The sequence below is a fragment of the Macaca thibetana genome, chromosome 12 (assembly GCF_024542745.1).
Source record: "Macaca thibetana thibetana isolate TM-01 chromosome 12, ASM2454274v1, whole genome shotgun sequence".
In the NCBI taxonomy this organism is placed as follows: Eukaryota; Metazoa; Chordata; class Mammalia; order Primates; family Cercopithecidae; genus Macaca; species Macaca thibetana.
In genome coordinates, this window is record NC_065589.1 from 72,169,605 (window position 1) to 72,190,010 (window position 20,406).

Consider the following 20,406-nt stretch of genomic DNA (forward strand, 5'->3'; position numbering starts at 1 on the left):
AAGAGTAACAGCATGGTTGGGTTCTGGTGAGGGCCCTCTTCAGGTTTCAGACAGCCAACTTCTCATTGCATCCTCACATGGCAGAAAGAGGACTAGGGAGTTCCTTGGGGTCTCTTTTATAAGGGCAGTAATCCCATTTATGAGGGCTCACCCTCATGACCTAATGACCTTCCAAAGGCTCCACCTCCTAGTACCATCACATGGGGGGTTAGGATTTCAACATATGAATTTTGAGGGGACAGAAACATTCCGTCTATAACAGCATAGAATGCCCATTCATGAATCCCACATCTGTGAACCTCTGGGCTAAATATAGGATAAATCCAGACAATGGATAAAGTGGTTAAAATGATGAACTCCATCTTCTATGTTTTGAAGTAGAAATTCAGCCCCATTACTGAAAGGGTTTAAGGAGTAGACCATAGAGTAGGAACATATAAGTAGTATAATACTATTTTTATTAAAGCAAATATTTATATTGTGCATATATAGCAAAAAAAATTTTATTGAGTACTTGTTAGGTACCATTTTTGTAAGTTATTTAATCTATATATTGTATTTTTTAATGAATGAATTTTTTTCTTTTTTAAATTTCAATAATTTGGGGGGAACAGGTGGTGTTTGGTTGCATGGAAATGTTCTTTAGCGGTGATTTCTGAGATTTTGGTGTACCCATCTCCTGAGCAGCGTACACTGTACCCACTGTGTAGTCTTTTATCACTCACTCCCCTCCTACCCTTACCCCTGAGTCCCCAGAGTCCATTATATCATTCTTATGCCTTTGTGTCCCCATAGCTTAGCTCCTACTTATAAAAGAGAATATACAATGTTTGGTTTTCCATTCTTGAGTTATTCAATTCACTTAGTTATTCTATTCACTTAGAAAAATAGTCTTCAGCTCTATACAGGTTGCTGCAAATGCCATTATTTCATTCCCTTTTGTGGCTGAGTAGTATTCCACATTAATCTGTATAACTTAATCCCCACAACAACCCTATAAGTTAGACACTATTATTATAACCAGTTTGCAAATGAGGAAATGACACACACACACACAAACACACACACACACACACACATTCAAACTGGAAGCCACGAGGTTAGGAATCATATCCAGCATCTGGGACAGGGCAAGGGAGACTCTGAAGGTGATACATAAAGATGTGTTGATTTAATGAATGAGCCAAATGTTAACAGTAGTTTTTTTTTTTTCAATGAGAGGTAGAGGATAAGGCAACCCTTTTATTGTCTACTTGCATTTTCTACTTAATTTTTTTTGTTTTTTTTTAGATGGAGTTGCACTCTGTCGCCCAGGCTGGAGTGCGGTGGCACCATCTCAGCTCACTGTGACCTCCATCTCCTGGGTTCAAGCGATTCTCCTGTGTCAGCCTCCCAAGTAGCTGGGACTACAGGTGCACACCACCATGCCTGGCTAATTTTTGTAATTTTAGTAGAGACAGAGTTTCGCCATGATGGCCAGGTTGGTCTCAAACTCCTAATCTCAAGTGATCCACTCTCCTCAGCCTCCCAAAGTGCTGAGATTACAGGTGTGAGCCCCTGTGCCCAGCCTCTTGAATTTTTTTTTTTTTTTTTTTTTTTTTTTTTGAGACGAGTTTTGCTCCTTTTGCCCAGCCTGGAGTGCAATGGCATGATCTTGGCTCACTGCAACCTCTGCCTCCTGGGTTCAAGTGATTCTCCTGCCTCAGCCTCCCAAGTAGGTGGGATTACAGGTGCCCACCACCATGCCTGGCTGATTTTTGTAATTTTAGTAGAGATGGGGTTTCACCACATTGACCAGGCTGGTCTTGAACTCCAGACCTCAGGTGATCCCCCTGCCTCAGCCTCCCGAAGTGCTGGGATTACAGGCATGCCCCACTGTGCCCGGACCTACTTGAGTTTTTATGATGAGCATGTTGGCAGATCACAGTTAGTGTTCAACAAATACCCATGTGCTTCTCTATGTTTCCCATCCTCTATGCTTCTAGGTGTGTTCATGGGACTAATTCTCACCAATGGAATGTTTGTGGAAATAATGCGTCTCCTTCAGTCGGAGGCAGTTAAGAGACAAGAGACGGGCGGATCACGAGGTCAGGAGATCGAGACCATCCTGGCTAACACAGTGAAACCCCGTCTCTACTAAAAAATACAAAAAAAATGAGCCGGGCGTGGTGGTGGCGCCTGTAGTCCCAGCTACTCAGGAGGCTGAGGCAGAAGAATGGCGTGAACCCGGGAGGCGGAGCTTGCAGTGAGCCGAGATCGCGCCACTGCACTCCAGCCTGGGCGACAGAGCGAGACTCCGTCTCAAAAAAAAAAAAAAAATAGTGAAATAAATGAAGAATCACATGAGTGAAGTCCTCTGGGTACCTGAGTATGGGCGAAACTGGAAAACAGTGATGGAGTTTTCCATAGCAGCATCCTAAGAAGACACCCTTGAGTGGGTGAGAACTCATTTTGAGGACATCAGCAAACACAGCTTAAGAGGAGTTTAAAAGGTGATATCACCTGGGCTTGCTTTCTCAGGTACTCTTTTAAAAGGATGTAATTCATAGCTGTCCCAGGAATACTCACCAGGAACACTGTTAATAACTGCCTTAGAAGCATTTTGTGATCTATCATTTAGGATATTTGTTTAGTTGCTCTAATAGGCACCAAGTAACAATGGGTTAAACAAGATGGTCTGTCTTTCAAATAAAAGTCCAGCTGGTAGGCAGCCCAGGAAAGGTGGGCTGCTCTGCTTCATGTGATGGTCTGAGGACCCTTATGCCTTCTGTTTTGTTGCTTTGCCATCCTCCGGGGTGTTGTCCTATCCACATGATTGAGTTGAATGCCCACCATCATGTCTGCATTGCAGCCTCAAGAAAGAGAAAAGAAGAAAGGGAAAGCATGCAACTTTCTTTTAAGGATGTGACCTAGAAGTGACATACATCACTTAGGCTCACATGTGCCATTGGTGGGAACTTAGTCATATGGCCACTGCTAGTTGCAAGTGAGGCTGGGATATGTCATCTCTAGATGGACAGTCATGTACCTCCCAAAAACTTGGGGGTTACTATTACCAAAAGGAAGAAAGAAAATATGAATGGGTGGGGATTGACAGTCTCTCATCAGTAGGAAAGCATCATGACTGATGCTGAGAAACTCTTTGCCCAAGTCTTTATGGCCTATATATGTAACTCCATATTACTGACAATGTGTATCACAGGGTGTGGTAGGTGGCTTCTAAAATGGCCCCAAATGATTCCTGTCTCCTGGTACTCGAGCCCTGGTGTAATCCCTTTTTCTTGAATGACTTCCTTCAAGTTAATAGAATGTTGATAGGCTGCCACTTCTACGATTAGATTATTAAAGATGTACCTTCATTTTCCTAGCAGACTTTATTGCCTTTGCAGCTTGCAAGCTTTGATGAAGCAGCCATGTTGGGGAGGCCCATATGGCAAGAAACCAAAGTCAGTCTCCAGACAATAGCCAGCAAAGAACTGAAGTCCTCAGTCCAATAACCTACAAAGAACTGAATCCTACCAATAACCACTTGAGTTTGGAAATGGATCCCTTACCAATCGAGGCTTCAAATTAGACCCCAGCCTTGGTTGACACCTTCAGTGTAGCCTTATGAAAGATCCTGAAGCAGATAAAGCAACTAAACTGTGCCTGGACTTCTGATGCACAGAACTTGCGAGATAATAAATGTATGTTGTTTGAAGCCTCTAAGTTGGTGGTAATTTGTTGCAACAAAAAATAACTAATACATAGGGGTCTTTATTAAGACTGCTGCTCTGGGTCTAACTGTCTTAGGAGCACCATACCTGTTCCTTCTGAGGCATGGCCCTTCCACATCTCCAGATCCATCAGTCTTCCACACAACATACACCCACACCACTACCACCTCTTCTCCATCTGAGCCACTCTCCTTCTCTCTTCAGCTGTGGCTTCTTCCACCTCCTGCCTTGTGGTTTTTGCTTTTTTTTTTTTTTTTTTGGCCTTTGAATGGTCACTCAACATACTCTTCTAAGTTAGTTTAGATTATGATAATAGCCAGGAAGGTAGTGGTAGGGGAATGTCTTTAAAAGCTGGAGAAATGAGACTTGGGGAATGCAAAGGAATGACTGTTAGGCATTGGGAAGTTGAGATTGCCTCAGAGAAGCCATCAGACCCAGGATTCTGGGAGAGATAGAGAGAGACAGTTAGCAGCTTCCTAGAACCACCACCATATCCCCACTCAAACCGCTCAAGGAAGAAAGGCATTCTGGTCTTTAATCTGAACCCACCTCTTATAGATGCCAATGGGAAGAGACACTACCAGTTAAAACTATGCCATGTTTACTATACTGACCATACTTGTAGTACCTTATATTCACAACAAAATACTTATTGAGTATATAGTATGTACCAGGCACTATATTAGGCTCTGGTATGTGGTAGTGAATAGCCTCTGCTCTCCTGGTGTTCCTAAATATTCCCTGCCAACTTTCTGTATTTCTTACTAGACTGCTGGCTCCATGAGGACAAGAACTTTGTATGACTTTTTCATGATGGATGTTCATCTGTGCCAGCTGTAAATATTTAACAAATACTTGTGGAATACACGAATCCAAAAGTGAGTGGAATGATAAAGAGGTAAGACATCAGGTGAGGGAGTACGATTTTACAACACGGTGACTTTACTAGAATGCAAACTCTACGAGGGCTGGACCTTGATAAGTATTGGTTGCTTCATCTGTACAATAAAGAGGTTTGATTTGGTGAACTCTGAAATCATTTTGGTTATAAACCTCAATGACTGATTCTGAACTGTCACAGAAAGATATGAGCCTAGAATAAAATATCTAGAACATATAAACTCAATTTTTGTGACTTCGGTTCAGAATTTAATTAATTTTAGTTGGGAATTTAGCAAACCCAAGCGATCATTTAGTGTCTTTATTCTTATATTTTGACAGGGAAAGGATCATGACATCTACTACAGCATTTGGCACAGACCCAGGTAAATAAGATAAAGCTTCTAAGTCACTTCTCTTCTTCGAATCATGGAATATATTGTGTCAGACCTCAACAATCAGCTGTGGACTTTTTAAAAAGGAAAATTAGATATGGATTTATTACCTGAGCATTTGCCATTGTCAAAATGTGTAGATGTTACCCCATTCACTAGTTTTCTCTCGTAAGGAAGCATTTCTCTAATGGTGATCTTCCACCCACCTGTCTTAGAGTCACTGGGGTGATGGTTATAATGAAACCAGCTTCCTCACCCCTAGACCAAACGAATTAGCAGTTCTAGGGATGTAGCTCAGGATCCTCCATTTAAATAAGCATCTAAAGTAATTTTCATGCATGTAAAAATCTGAAAGCCACCATTCCTATTTCTTTGGCAACTTCAGACCAAAGCTTCTCTCCATACTTCTTCTCTGAGTCTTCTCTCAGTCTCTATGCTCCTCAACCGTCTCTCCCTTTGCTAGGCTGCTGGATTCCTATTGAATGTGCTTACTTGTTTTCTTTCTTTTCTTTTTTTTTTCTTTGAGACGGAGTCTCGCTCTGTTGCCCAGGCTGGAGTGCAGTGGCCGGATCTCAGCTCACTGCAAGCTCCGCCTCCCGGGTTTACACCATTCTCCTGGCTCAGCCTCCCGAGTAGCTGGGACTACAGGCGCCCGCCACCACGCCCGGCTAGTTTTTTGTATTTTTTTTAGTAGAGACGGGGTTTCACCGTGTTAGCCAGGATGGTCTCGATCTCCTGACCTCATGATCCGCCCGTCTTGGCCTCCCAAAGTGCTGGGATTACAGGCTTGAGCCACCGCGCCTGGCCGAATGTGCTTACTTGTTAATGCACATGGATAATGATGGTTTCATTGGATCTGGCATGCTGTCTGTTTTCTCCTCTGTTAAATGAGAGGGTCAGAGTTGCTGATTTTTGTTTTTTTAGACAGAGTCTCCCTCTGTCACCCAGTCTGGGGTGCAGTGGCCTGATCTTGGCTCACTGCAACCTCTGCCTCCCCAGTTCAAGTGATTCTCCTGCCTCCCGATTAGCTGAGATTATAGGCGCCTGCCACCACGCCCAGCTAATTTTTTTATTTTTAGTAAAGATGGGGTTTCACCATGTTGGCCATGGTTGGCCAGGCTTGTCTTGAACTCCTGACCTCAGGTGATCTACCCACCTCAGCCTCCCAAAGTGCTAGGATTACAGGTGTGAGCCACTGTGCCCAGCCTCAGAGTCAGTGATTTTTAAGTCTCCAACCCAACATGCTAAATTCTGTAAGTTGTGGCTGGGAAGATTTATCTCATCGTTGAGAGCTCCCTTGATCTCTCAGGGAGTGGGGACACCTTGGGAATATGCTACAGTCAGCATCATCCTAGCTTCTTGTTATTGTTCACTGGGGGCCTCCTAAAGGACCCCAAACAATGATGATTGGATAATTTAGACTTGGGGGCAGAGTGAGGAGCCCATTCTCTGAAAAAAAAAATCATAGAATCATAGAGGTATTTTCATTTATGTTACAGGCTTCCCTGGTACTGGTAATTCCCAGCAGCTTTCTATAATCCCAAAGGTCAGAAATAAACTGCCAAAAAAATTTTACTAAATCATGTTCTGGTCTGGGATACAGCCCTGAAATGCACTTTGAGCAAGAAAGACTTTGTAGAGGAGAAAAAAGGTGGACCAATGAGGAATGGGTAGAACCAGAGGAAAGTGAACATTCTTGGTTTAAATATCCACAATGTTCTAAGTTTTTCATGTGTACTACAGAGAAGCTCCAGGCTTCTACACTTCCCTGTGGGTAGTTTCAAAAAGCTATTGTAGCAAAACAGAGGCTGGTGGTGACTATGCTTATCTTTTAGAAGAGCCATCATTGCATTTCTGCAGCACAGAATAGATATGTGATTTTTACTCTTAGTGGTGGAGTTTATATATGACTCATGATGTTTGGTTATTAATCATCTAATGACACTAAATACTGCTTAGTTAGCTGAGTATTCCCTTTAGGAAACCAGATATTGCTAAAGTCACTGTTCGACTTAATGGGGAAAGTTCCACTAACATATAAAATGTATGATTTATAATTCAAAATGTAAATCCTCTATTGGTATTACATACTATAAAAAGGACAATTGTCTACATAATTACATAACATGCATGTAAGGATCAATATTTAATTAAGACCATTACTGTATTCTCATTGAGAGTTAGAGCCCAATATTCTCAATTGGGTGAGAATTTCAGCCAAATGGTCTATCCATTTTCTTTTTTTTCTTTTTGAGACGGATCTTGCTTTGTCACCCAGGCTGGAGTGCAATGGTGCGATCTTGGCTCACTGCAACCTCCGCCTCCTGGGTTCAAGCAATTATTCTGTCTCAGCCTCCGGAATAGCTGGAATTACAGGCGCGTGCCACCATACCCGACTGATTTTTGTATTTTTAGTAGAGGTGGGGTTTCACCATGTTGGCTAGGCTGGTGTTGAACTCCTGACCTGAGGTGATCTGCCTGCCTTGGCCTCCCAAAGTGCTGGGATTACAGGCGTGAGCCACTGTGCCCAGCCAGTCTATCCATTTTCTATTTTCCCAAAGTAACTTGTGAGAAATGTCTTAGGCTAGAATTTGCTTACATATTTTCCATCTTGCACATGGTTAAAATGTGCGGTTTCCTAAACCAGTGGTTCTCGAACATCAGCATGCATTAGAATCACCTGGAGGGCTGGTTAAAACACAGATTCCCAGGGTTTCTGATTTAGTAAGTCTGGCGGTTGGACCCGAGAATCTGCATTTCTAACCAGTACTCCCAAGTGATGCTGATGCTGCAGGTCTGGGGACCACACTGTCTTGAACTAACACCTCTGAATTGGATTCTGATTGGATTCTGAATGCCATAGATGCAGTTTGGAGATTGTTTTTCAAAGCAGAATATCCATTTGTGGAATAAAACAGTTTATCATTGTTATTACCTGAAGTAATTTCTCTTTCCTTTGTGTTTTTAGAGGAGTTTTGTTGGTCGCTTTTATCAGGCATTAGGCCTTGTATTACATTCATTTGTGCCTATGTTTTATCTCCTTTGTGACTGTGAGCTCTTTGAAGGACTGTGTTCATCTTTAAATCCTCATTGTACCTTACATCTTGTAGACTTCAAATCATTGTTTGGCAAATTGAATTTAGTTATATATACATGTTTTGTGCCTAGTTTCCTACATGTAATAATTATAAATAACAAACATCAAGTTAAGTATGCAGCTCATATATTCGGGTTTTTTTTTTTTTTTTTTTTTTTGAGACAGAATCTCACTCTGCCACCCAGGCTGGAGTGCAGTGGCGTGGTCTCCACTCACTGCAACCTCCGCCTCCTGGGTTCAAGCGATTCTCCTGCCTCAGCCTCCCAAGTAGCTGGGATTATAGGCATGTACCACTGTGCCCAGCTAAAATAAGATTTATTCAGACTTTTTGGCTTACAGATGTTAGATCTGAGGCATTTCAGCTTTGGAACAGACCATAAGGATAATTCAAGTCCAAAGGTCCTTAAAGTCCACCACATCTCCTCTACAGCCTACTCATACTCACCTTTAGTTAAAAAAAACGAAAAACACAAAACACAAAATTCCAAAAACCTGGAGTGAGGGAGGCACCTTCCTTCCTGGGGTCCATTCCAAATTTGAGAAGGTGCTCGAACCTTGCCTTTCTACTTCTACTCAATGACCCTATTTCAACCCCTTTTGATATCCTGTTTAGATAGGATATTCCCCACGTCTGTTATTCCCCATTTGGTTCCCCTGTCCTCATTCCTAGATCTCCCTGCTCCAGAAGCAAGGGGGCAGCCACAGCCCCACAGCCTCTAGCTGCTGGCTGCTCAGGGCACACAGGCTTGCTATTGACAAGTCTGAATCATGACTGACGAAGGGAGTGCTCTCTCTCTAGAAAACAATTTGGCAACTTTCTACTTCAAACCCAGGCTCACTACAGAATTTCTTACCATGATGACTTTCCTGGCAGTTGTCTGCAGTACTATCAAGAGACAACATGGACTTCAACGATCAAAAAGGGGAGAAAAAGGCTTAAAAGAAAAACAAGTCTCCATCAAAGGTAATAACCACAATGAGAAATATACATAGCTATGTGCTTATAGGTCTTAGTTCACATTCCCCCTTATTAAAATTATAGCTCAAGAAATAAAGGGCTATGTTTAATGACTTAGGTATATAAATATACTTCATTTGTATATTTTTTACTTACTAAAATCAAACAAGTATTACCTCAAACCATTATATTTTATAATTTTACTTTCAATTGCCATGTATTTTTCCTACTGATGTTCACAAATTCACAAGAAACATCAGCAATGTACTAAATAAAATATGAATTGAATCAACAAATAGAACTATAAATTTAATTCATGCACTTGTAAAATTTACACCAAAGAATACAAATGTCTATTAAAAATACAGTCAAGCATGGTGGCTCACACCTGTAATCCCGGCACTTTGGGAGGCTGAGGTGGGTGAATCATCTGAGGTCAGGAGTTCGAGACCAGCCTGGCCAATTTGGTGAAACTCCATCTCTACTAAAATACAAAAATTAGGGCTGGGCGTGGTGGCTCACACCGGTAATCCCAGCACTTTGGGAGGCCGAGGTGGGCAGATCACAAGGTCAGGAAATCGAGACCATACTGGCTAAGACAGTGAAAGCCTGTCTCTACTAAAAATACAAAAAATTAGTCCGGTGTGGTGGCGGGCGCCTGTAGTCCCAGCTACTCGGGAGGCTGAGGCAGGAGAATGGCGTGAACCCGGGAGGTGGAGCTTGCGGTGAGCGGACACAGCACCACTGCACTTCAGCCTGGGTGGCAGAGCGAGACTCTGTCTCAAAAAAAAAAAAAAAAAAAAAAATTTGCTGGGTGTGATGCCGGGCACCTGTAATCCCACTACTTGGGAGGCTGAGGCAGGAGAATCACTTGAATCCAGGAGGCAGAAGTTGCAGTGAGCCAAGATCGTGCCACTGCACTCCAGCCTGGGTGACAGGGTGAGACTCTGTTTCAAACAACAACAACAATAAAAAACCGAAACAATACATTTAAACTACTACAGTTTAGAATCCTGTTGAGTTCTGCATTATTGGGAGCAAAATAAAATCATGGACATAAATACTTTGAGAAAAGCAAGAGAGACACATGACACAAAATGAAAGTTTCCATGCTAGAGATGGACATGAATATATAGAAGACATGTGACATCCACAAGTCAGAATGGAAAAGAAAGCAAGACATAGAATTTATAAGAATAAAACTCACATAGAGATAAGAGAAATGAGCTTTCATGGTATCTGATGTAGACTTTTAGGAAGTTGCCACCAAATATTTTTAAAATTAGGACACATTTTCCCAACCATAAGCATAAATGAGTTAGCCTTGATATTTGCCTCATGAATTGGGTAAAATTAAGCTGAGGGCCAGATGTTTTCCATCTGTGTTTTAGATTATGCTAAACATAAAATGATTAGAAAGCACCCATATATGACTGGTTTAACTATATGAAAAAATCAGATGACATGAAGACACTGCCTTAGACTTTAGAAAATTTTAGTGTATTTTGATGTCAGAATTTTGACAAGTAATGAAAATATTAGATGAATAGTTTTACTGTTAAACAAACTTCCATTTCAAAATAGGCATAATGAATCTTCATACTGCCGAAACAACTTTTTAAAAAGGGAAAGCTGCAGATTTTCCCGGTGGTATCAAACTGAGAGCTGGGTTTATTTACCCTGAATTAAATTTTGGTATTAGGTAGACAACCAAAATATATTAGTTAATGTGGGTTATTATGTGTTGTGCAGATACTACTATAGTTCATATGCATGGGTTGATTTATGAATTAAGTCTCAAATATCCAGTGGAGGATTATACTTTAGATAATTGCTGAAGACACGGAAAGAAAAGTGCATGAGGTCTAGAAAGGGAAGTCATCAAAATGTCAGCATGAAACTATATCAATCTTCATGTACAAATCTTCAATTGGTAATAAGTTGTAATAGCAAAACAACTGAGAAACTATCAGTCCATAGCTGTTTGATTACATCTTTGTTGAACAAATACCACTTGTTCATTATAGTCAGGAACATTAAATTATTCTACAATGTCCATAAATTAATCTGAAACACTGCTGTCTCTGGCAACATATCAGATTCTTTAAAAATAATCAAGGAAGGAGCAACGGACATCAAGATCTTTATACAAAAATGTGTTGAGTCTGAACAACATCAGAGAAAAATTTACTGTCTATATTAAATAAATCACATGCCACACTAATCAGGTTACCATTATAGTGGTCCAATAATGAAACATGTTCTTTTGTTGTATTAATCTAAACATATATCTCATTACCAACATACATCTTATCTATTTTCCTTATTTTTTCCTACTCTATTGAACTATGTTGGTGCATAACATTTCAAAACTGCCCTGGGTCTCTTACTCTTTTAAAGTTCTCTCTATCATGCAAACCAGAAGAAGGTCATGATATTTAACAGAAAATTAATATCACTTGTTTTGAGTGGCCCTCAATTTGGGACATTAGCAAACTATAATTGCACTTACTATAACACAAAGCTTAAGGTTTGAATCTGATTCTATAACACAGGCTATTTCCCAGTGAGACTGGTCAACTTAACTTGACTTGTCATTATTTAATGTGATGAGCTAATGCAAGTAAAGTGGCTTGCAATTTTAGAGTCCCAAACAACTTACTAGATGTTTACATGAATTTGAAGTCATAGCTACAGCTATAAAAACATTCTGTGAAACAGTCATAGCAGAAATGAAATAAATAGAAAACACTGACGATGTTGCTTTAAACTAATACTTAAAACACCACAATATTAGAATAGAAAATAGTACATCTTGGGGTAAAAAAAACCTGACTTTTCTACAAATGTCATTGTTTCAAATAGGTTTCTGCAAGAGGCATTCTTGGCAAGATTCATTTTTTAATTGGCATGTCTTGTTTGATTAAGATAAAATAATTTAAAAGAATATACAATATAAGGCAGGGCACAGTGGCTCACGCCTGTAATCCCAGCACTTTGGGAGGCCAAGGTGGGCAGATCATAAGGTCAGGAGATCGAGACCATCCTGGCCAACATGGTAAAACCCCGTCTCTACTAAACATACAAAAATTAGCCAGGTGTGGTGGCACGCACCTGTAGTCCCAGGTACTTAGGAGGCTGAGGCAGGAGAACTGCTTGAACCCGGGAGGCAGAGGTTGCAGTTAGCTGAGATGGTGCCACTGCACTGTAGCCTGGCGACAGAGCGAGACTCCATTTCAAAAAAAAAAAAAAAAAAAAAAAAAATATAATATAGTCACAAGATTTAAACACTAGTTGAAACTAGAAAATAACATGGAGATTACAGTTGAATTTTCTTTAACATTATTTACTTTCATTCATTATCAGAACTATTTAAAACTAGTGATCAGTTAAGGCTATTACTACACAATTTTTTCTTGAGAAAAGCAGAAAACTACAGTGTTAATAAATTCAGAAATGCACAATTCTAAATTAACTGATATTTCAATTTACTAATTTCTAATTTACTGATATTTCAATTTCTCCATGTTTCCATGCTCTTGCTCAAAATGGTCCAAAAACTGTTAAAATTAAAGTAACATCACACGAATTTTAGTATTTTTAAAGAATGTAACACTCTACATTATATTTGCATGCTAACAAAACAGTTGCTTTAAAATCTACAATGTCTACTGACATTTGAGGCAATCATTAACGTATTTTCTTCAATTAGTTTTTTAAACTTAATTGAATTGTGTGCTGGGATCTTTAAGTGAAACCTTGAATAAAGTTGGTGGATTAAACTTACTTTTTAAATGCTGCCTACTTTTTAAATGTTACAAATTCTATCAGATTTGCAGTGTACAGTCAGCAAGCCTTTCAGTTGTACCAAGTTAAAGACCATACTTTTTCAATTTGCAGGTGCAATTAAGTAAAACCATAAGAAAGTTATTTTGTCATATAACTTTGTTCTGCTTTAAAAAATTGTATATAGTTTATCTAGTTTTTCCTCTTAATAACCACAGAGTTATCTATCTCCAATATCTCATTTCTTTAGATATTAAATTCCATATGCTTAACCAAAAAAATTATAAGAAAACTTTATCTTCAACACTTCTTCTGTTTGGATACTAAATAAATGATTGGCTCTGTCAATAATAGCTAGTAGACTCATTTTTAAATTGCTATTTTTCTTTCTCTACCAAGGTCATTCTTTTAGATGAAAGAATCATTTCAAATCATTTCAAAAAGACCAAAGCCCTTGGTCTTTTCACTCTCTAACAAGGATTCCTCTTTCCCAAAACTTTTCAAAAATCCTTTTCTGAATCTATAGTTAATCCTGGGGTATGGTTCAGATGGGAGTTTCTGTAACTTTTTAGGGAAAGGTGAGAGTTTCTGTAACTTTTCACATTGATTTATACATCAAAATGTGTAATCTTAATATAATGACTTAGATCTAATGATTTTGATTAAGATTCCATATTTAGGTGTACATTAATGTTACTGCCTAGCAACTTCATCACTATTGCTTGCAAAACTGCCACACGCTTGAAAATTTAACCCAAACTCCTCTTACCAGGTGAAGAACCATGAAGACTCACATTCTAATTAGTCATTAAATAGTTCCAGTATCCGTTATTCTATGGCATATTGCCACTATGAATCTAATACTCATTTACTACCTTGTCCCAAGTTACAGAATAAAAAAATGCTATTTCTTAGGAGTATAAAAGTAATTTTCACCCGAATTATGTTGATGTTTGTGTTTTACTTCATATAAGAATTCAAGAACAACCCTCAAAGCTTTTAAGAACTGATCCTTCAGTTTGACTTCAAACAAAAGGCAAGGTAAAAGCAGTTTGTAAACTGTGAAATCCTATCAATTTGTAGACACTTCTACTATCATGAAAAGATTATTCGGCTCTATTAAAATTCGGCATTAATGATGCTAGCTTAACATGTTAATAAAATTTAGAACATTTTCTATTCTTTGCTAATCTTAAATCAGAAGATTTAACTGCTGATTAAACGTGCAGTTACAGGTTTAAAAACTCAAGTATTAGAAAATATCAAGGAGTTAGACACTTGATAAAACATTTGTAAACTTCAAAACTTCAACTTTTAGAGAAAGGCGAGGCACCTACACAAAAAAATACCCTATTTCCACATTTCCAAACTGTGAGTATTCCTGGTTCTTCCCTGAGAAAATCTTGGACTACTTCAGTGATTTAAAACATAATAAAATTCAGATACAAAATGGAACTAAACGTCCTGGCCTAACCAGAAATCCCTGGGTTGTTACTGTGAAATAAGACTTGTTAAGATTTCCACAGCAAGATTAAGAAGAAAACAAGCAAGACAACGCTGGGTATCGTGACGGGACTGAAATACAGGAGTAACGTCTGGCAAACTATCTTCTTGGTTTTTTCCCAGGTGAACAAGGGTCCCTTTTCTCTGTACCTCTCCCCAAAGTCTCACCTGTGAACAGACCCTCGCGCCTCTAATACCTCTCTTAACACCAGCATAGTTGTAACCTGTCCCGAGAGTACCAACAAATGGAAAGCCACAAGGAATTCGTGAGGTAAAAGCAAACTTGAAAGAGAAACAGTCTCGGGTGAAGTCCTAAGGCCGCAAGAGAAACTCAAGTTGTGATTGAAAAATCTTGCCCTACCTCTTTACCACAAAACGGAATTGCCTGCCTTTTTCCATTCCTGAACCCAACACATTTGCCCAGATTCTTCCAAACCAAAGAAACCTCCGACATAGGCAGACTATAGGAACCATCAAATTCCCGGTGAAACCCTACCCCTTAGTACAGCCTCCCAGAAGAAGAAAAGATCAAATGAGACCGGCTCAGCGGGGTCTTCCTGTAGTGACCCCTGAGTTAACGTATTTATTTTCACGGTGCAACTGCTGATCACTTTACAGAGACATATCATGCTGTAGCTCTGCATGGAGCTGAAGACAAAAGCAACATTTTTATTAATGTTATAATTATTATAATTATTTTTAACAAAGCTATTAAATAACCTGTACAAAGCCCAAACCGGTCCTAGCGAAAACCCGAGCACTATTTCAAATCTCCCAAGTTCCTTTCGCTTCATTTCAGCAGTATTTCCTATATACAAGGCCAGCCCAGGGTGGTCCCCCAAAACTGTAGGTCTCCCAGACGGTGGGAACGGTTTAGAGTTTGGAACCGCCCTGGGGTAAGGCAGAGCTCCCAATTATAACCCAAATGCCCCAGCACCAACCCTACCTCCCCGCTCCTGGGAACTAGGTCCCTGTGTCCGAGGGTAGGGGAAGCTGGGAGCCTGGCTCCATTTTGGGAGGCAGGCAACAGGGAGGGTCCGTCTGCTGAGTCTCCCCTCCGCCAGCTGCCCACAGGTCCCCGGATCTCCCGCAGAGGTGCTGGGAAGGGGGTCCACCTCCGGGAGGGCTCACAGGTCCCGCGGGTCCTCCCGCTTAACCCCGGCCTCAGCGACTTTGAGCTTCTTATTCTGGTGCGTCTTCACGTGCTTGGCGAGGTGGTCGCTGCGCATGAAGCGCTTGCCGCACTCGGGACAGGCGAAGCGCTTCTCGCCCGTGTGAGTCCGCAGGTGCCGCTGCAGCTCGTCCGAGCGCGTGAAACTCTTCCCGCAGAAGAGCCAGTTGCACACGAAGGGCCGCTCGCCCGTGTGCCAGCGCAGGTGCGCCTTCAGGTGCGACGTCTTCCCGTACACCTTGCCGCAGCCCGGCACGTGGCACACGTGCTGCTTCTTCTTGCCTGGCTCCGCCTCGGGGGCGCCGCCCGCCGCCTGGCAGTTGGGGCAGCGGCAGCGGCGGCACCTCCTGGCCGTGGCCGCCAGGGGGGCCTTGGTCTGCAGCAGCGCGGCGATCTGGCTCTGGTACTGCGCAAAGTCCGACGGGCCCAACACCAAGCCTCTTTGCAGGGCGGCGGCGGCCGCAGCAGCAGCGGCCGCAGAGGCGGGGAAGCGGGGCGCGTGGGGAGCCCCGGCACAGGCTCCGGAGAGGCTGCTTCCCGGAACCCCGGAGGCCCCCGGTCCGGCCCCCGCCTGCGGGATGCTCCACCACGGGAGGTCGTCGGGGGCCGGGTTGGGTGACAACTGGCGGCAGGTGGGCGGCGGGGGCGGCGGCGGCGGCGGGGGCAGCAGGTTGGAGTAGCCGGGCGGCAGCGCGGCCTGCGCCGCGTAGGGCACGTAGGCGGGCGCGCAGCTGGCGGGCAGAGCGGCCATGCTCGAGGGCAGCATCTTGACCGGCGAGAACTCGTAGGGGTACGAGGGGTCGGCGGGGGGTGTGAGGGGAAGCTCGTGCGCAGCCCCGAAGGACGGCTGCAGGTGCGTCTTCTGCGGCGTCAGCCCCAGGCTGGGGTGCGGGGGCGGCAGTGCGCCTGGCGAGTGCGCCGGCATGTCGGCGGTCCACGGGTGGAAGAGCCTGGAGGGTGAGCCCAGCGCGGGGTCGTAGGGCACCTGCAGGAAGTCCGGGGGCGCCGTCGCGCCAGGCTGGCCGATGCGGCTACAGGTGGCGGCCAGCAGTGCCAGGGGCGAGTGCTTGCCCAGGTCCGGGGAGGCGCTGGGGGTGCGGTCCTGCATAGGCGGCGAGGGAGGGAGGAGAAGAGACAAAAGGTTAGCTCCAAGCGCGGACTCCGGGCCAGCCCGCCGACCCCACGCCCACTATTATACTGCCGCCACTCTTCCGTCCCGGCCGTCCCTCCCCCGCCACCGCACTCCACGCACGCACCCACCGGCCGCGGGAAACTTTTGGTGCCTGCACTACCTGAACGTGGGGCACGCGAGCGCTTCTTGCTAAACTACTTGGTGCACTGAGACGCCGTCCAGCCTTAGAGGGAGCAGGCGCAAAGTGGGAGGGGGAGGCGTCCGACGGGCCGCTCCCGGCTCGGTGGTCAGTAAGAGTCGGGAAACACCCACAACCCCGCCGCCCGGCCACCCTCCCTCCCATCTTTTAAGCTCTCTTGTCCTCACTGCCCTCGCGCTCCTCCCCGGCCCGCCCCAGGCTGAAGTCAGCAGGAGGGCCCAGCAGGGTGAGCTCCCGTCCTGTTCTCGGCCAGCCGGGCACCTCCGAACAATCCCGGATCCACGCGTCCCTCCCGCAAAGGCCACACCGGATTAGGTGTGAAGTTGGCGTGGGTACCCCTAGGCCAGGCTCGCTGCACCCATCGGTTGGGTTCCCTTTGAGGTTCAAGGTGCACGGAGTACCAGGAGAGATCCGGACGTGGCCTTTTCCACCTTTCTCCCGCCCCCTCCGGGCTCGGCCCTAACCTGGAGAAAGGCCTGCAGCGAGTCGTTCCGGAGGACGGCCACCGCGGCCATGGTTACGGCTTGCAGGCCGCTGGCTGCGGAGCGGGGCGCCGCCACCGAGGCATGGACACCCGAAGGCGAGGACGAACGACCGCCCAGCCTGCCTCCCCGGCGCCTGCTCTGCGCGCCGGGGCCCTCCCCGCCCTCGCCCCTCGCCGCGCCCCGCTCGCTAGCCCCGCGCGCGGTCTGAGCGCTTCAGGATCACCTCCAAGAATTTGATAAGGACTTTGCTGGGCCGCCAGCCAGTCAGAGGGAAGATTTATGGCTTTGAAGTTTGCCGCTACCCAATCATCAAAGAATAGAGGCTCTTTCAGAAGCGAAAGCAAATCCTTTGAATCCACAAAGCTCCTATGGTGTGTTTGTTGGTCTGGATAAAAGAACTGATTATTAGGGGGGATGGGAAGGGAGGAGATAAAGGCGGGACAATTAATGAAGTAATCACTATGTGGGAAATGTATATACACAAATAATTGGATTTTCCTGATCAAAGGGGGCCTTGCCGCCTGGAGACCCGCGCTTGGGTTGCTCGAGACACTCTTCCCGCCCTCCCAACCCCCCTCCCACACACTTGCAATTAAAGATTTGCACCGAGGCAGCGCCCAAAGTGACAAAGTGTCTTTGTTATCTCTAGAAAAATCTGCCTTCGGCTTCCAGGCGCCGGACTTTGAGACAGGAAGGAGTGTAACTCTCCCCTGTATTTATTTGCACACCCTGCACCCTCGCCGCACACTCACCCGCCCGCGCACACAGCGGACCCAAGCGAGGCCCCCGGTGGGGCGTGGGACCGACCGCGCCCGGCCTGGGGCGGGGCCGGGCGGCCGCCCAGCGCGGCGTTGGGTGGCGCGCACGCTCCAGGGCCACCCGCCTGACGAGCTACCGGGGCTCTCCTGTGACGTTCCTGCTGGCGACCTGGAAGTTTTCCTCAGGCCACAACTTTTGCAAAGTGTGGACCTGGGAAAAACACCCGCGCCGCGCATACCCTCAAAGCTGAGCTTGGCAGGACACCCAAGGCGACCCGTCATGCCCATCTGAGGGGGAGAAGCTGTGCTGTTCCGCCCCCTTCTCCCTAGGCCACCCTGGACCCCCAGGAGGCCCGGGCCGGGCTGTGGGGGGCCGAAAGCCCCAGTACCGCTGGTGATTTCTCGCTCGGAGCCCCGCCAAGGCAGCGCGCGCTCTCGCAAGCCTGACAGACCAAGAACTACTCGAAAAAAGTGAGGCGCGGTCTAGGAAGCCTGGTTGTTGTGGTTCCACAAACCACAAATCATATCAGAGAGAACCCCGAAGGGGGGAGAAAAGGCAGTACAAATTTGTTCCTGTCACCTTTGGAAACAAAAAGTTCCTCACCAGGCGCGGGGCGTGCTTTGCCATGGGCAGGGTCGCGCTTTCCGGGGCTTGGGTGATCCCCATCCCTCCCTGGCCGCTCACTTCCTGCCGAGGAGGGCCGTCTGCCTCCTCCAGGCCCAGGGCGCAAGGCGCGTCCTGCCCCGGTACTGCAGACCCCGGGATCACTTCCCCCGGGATCGCTTCCCCAGGGCGCGCGGGCCGGGAAGGAGGAAGAGATGGGCGGGGCGCCGAGGGGTCCTCACCGCCCTGGGGCATTAGGGGCGCGGAACCGTGTTGGAGGCCTAGCGGCCCCGGCTCTCGAGACCGCACTGCAGAGCTCTGCCTACTCCTTTACCCCACCCACCTCCTGGCGGACACGGTCTCCACTCTCCAGGCCGCCGACCGTGGGGGAGCCCCTAATCAGCTCGCGCCCGGCCTCTCTGCCCGTCTTCCTCACGGAACCGCACCGCGACCGGGGACGGACGGGAGACGACAGACGGGATGACCTATCTCCCAGTGCAGCGTCAGAGGTTAGCCTAACTACAGCGGACTCGGAGTCTGGGCCGTATAAGGATGCCCTCCGCACTTCCATCAGGGGTCGGGGACGCGATGCCTCCGGGCCCACCTTCTCCCACGGGCGAGACTGCGGGAGAGAATATCGTACCGAAGACGGGTGGGCTGCTTGCGACCCAAAAACAATGGGTCCCTCGCACATCCTGCACTCGCACCGCGCCCTTCTCCCGCAACGAGCTGTCCCCTCTAGAACGCGAGCGGCGACCACAGAGCTTGGCCAACCCGATCTGGCTTCTGAAGATGAGATCAGCTGCTCTGGGAGCGGAGAAGGGGAGAGACCTTAGTGGTTTCATCGGAGGCGTGGCCGACCTGCTCCTTACCACGGTCCGGTCCAGGGTTTGAGTCTTGGAGAAGCGTGGGACCCGAGGGAGCCCTTTCCCGGATGCAAGTCAGAGGCCAGAGAGTCCCTTGGCACGCACTCGCGCCTGCACATGCCCGCACCGTCGAAGCGATCTGGTGCCTTAGCGCTTGTTTCCTTTCTAGCTCCCTTGAGCTCTTCGAAGTCTCCTTTCCCAGGAAGGCTGGCAGGGCCTGGCTAAGCAGGATGGAAGGCAGCCCTTTTTGTTGAATCTGATAGCTACTTTCCCAAAAAGGCCAGAAGAGCCGTTTCACATCTCCATAGTTATAGGAGTTAGCTTTTTCTCCAAGATGCCCCCACTAGTCAGTTAAACCACCATCAGTGGGCAACAGGGTGAAAGTTAGTGGCTTGGTGGTTAAGAGCTCGGAGTCCGAGCTCTCTGAAGACATTTTTCCCGCCTTGACACTTTCTAGTTGGTGACCTTGGCAAGCAAGGTACTCAGCCTCTGTGTACCTCAGTTTTGCGGTTTGTAAAATGGGAGTTACAATAGTGCACCCCTTGTAGAGTGGCTGTAGGTTTAAGAGTTAATATATGCAAGGTCTTTAGGACTGTGCTGAGCGTACAGAAGGCCCTCTCTTGAGTGGTCGCAGTCGGCTGCTCTCGGCCTCATCTCCATTTGTGAAAACCCGCCCAGAGTCCGGTCCTCTCAGGCCCCAGATGAAGTTTGGAGAGAGACTTTGCCGAATAGCTGTTTAGTCTCCCCCAACCCCCTTGGCCCTCGGAGCTCCTGAAAAAAGTTCTTAATGAAGTAATGTTGAGAGCGTCCATTAAAAATGCAATGCTGGGAGATCAAAGTACAATATTTATTTTAGA

General features: G+C 45.8%; 1 protein-coding gene, 1 long non-coding RNA gene and 1 pseudogene across 2 annotated transcripts; 2 read left to right on the forward strand and 1 right to left on the reverse strand.

Annotated features, from left to right (window-relative positions):
* The first annotated feature begins 4,353 nt into the window (after positions 1 to 4,353).
* On the forward strand, positions 4,354 to 9,088 carry LOC126932546 (uncharacterized). The gene is made up of 3 exons (XR_007718223.1): positions 4,354 to 4,614; positions 4,938 to 4,981; positions 8,962 to 9,088. It is a non-coding gene; the product is annotated as an uncharacterized LOC126932546 (long non-coding RNA).
* Positions 9,089 to 14,877: 5,789 nt separating this feature from the next.
* SP5 (Sp5 transcription factor) lies at positions 14,878 to 17,527 on the reverse strand. Its single transcript, XM_050751458.1, has 2 exons — positions 17,301 to 17,527; positions 14,878 to 16,607 (listed from the first exon to the last, which is right to left on the reverse strand). Exons 1-2 carry the CDS (start codon positions 17,349 to 17,351, stop codon positions 15,462 to 15,464), a joined length of 1,197 nt encoding a protein of 398 aa, XP_050607415.1. The 5' UTR covers positions 17,352 to 17,527; the 3' UTR covers positions 14,878 to 15,461.
* An 832-nt stretch (positions 17,528 to 18,359) lies between these two features.
* Positions 18,360 to 19,202, forward strand: LOC126932538 (uncharacterized; annotated as a pseudogene).
* Positions 19,203 to 20,406: the final 1,204 nt, after the last annotated feature.

Coding starts and splice junctions, on each gene's coding strand:
- SP5 (XM_050751458.1), bottom strand. CDS start 17,351: ATGGCCGCGGTGGCCGTCCTCCGGAACGACTCGCTGCAGGCCTTTCTC. Junction 16,608..17,300: donor CGCTGCAGGCCTTTCTCCAG/GTTAGGGCCGAG, acceptor CCGCCTATGCAG/GACCGCACCCCCAGCGCCTC.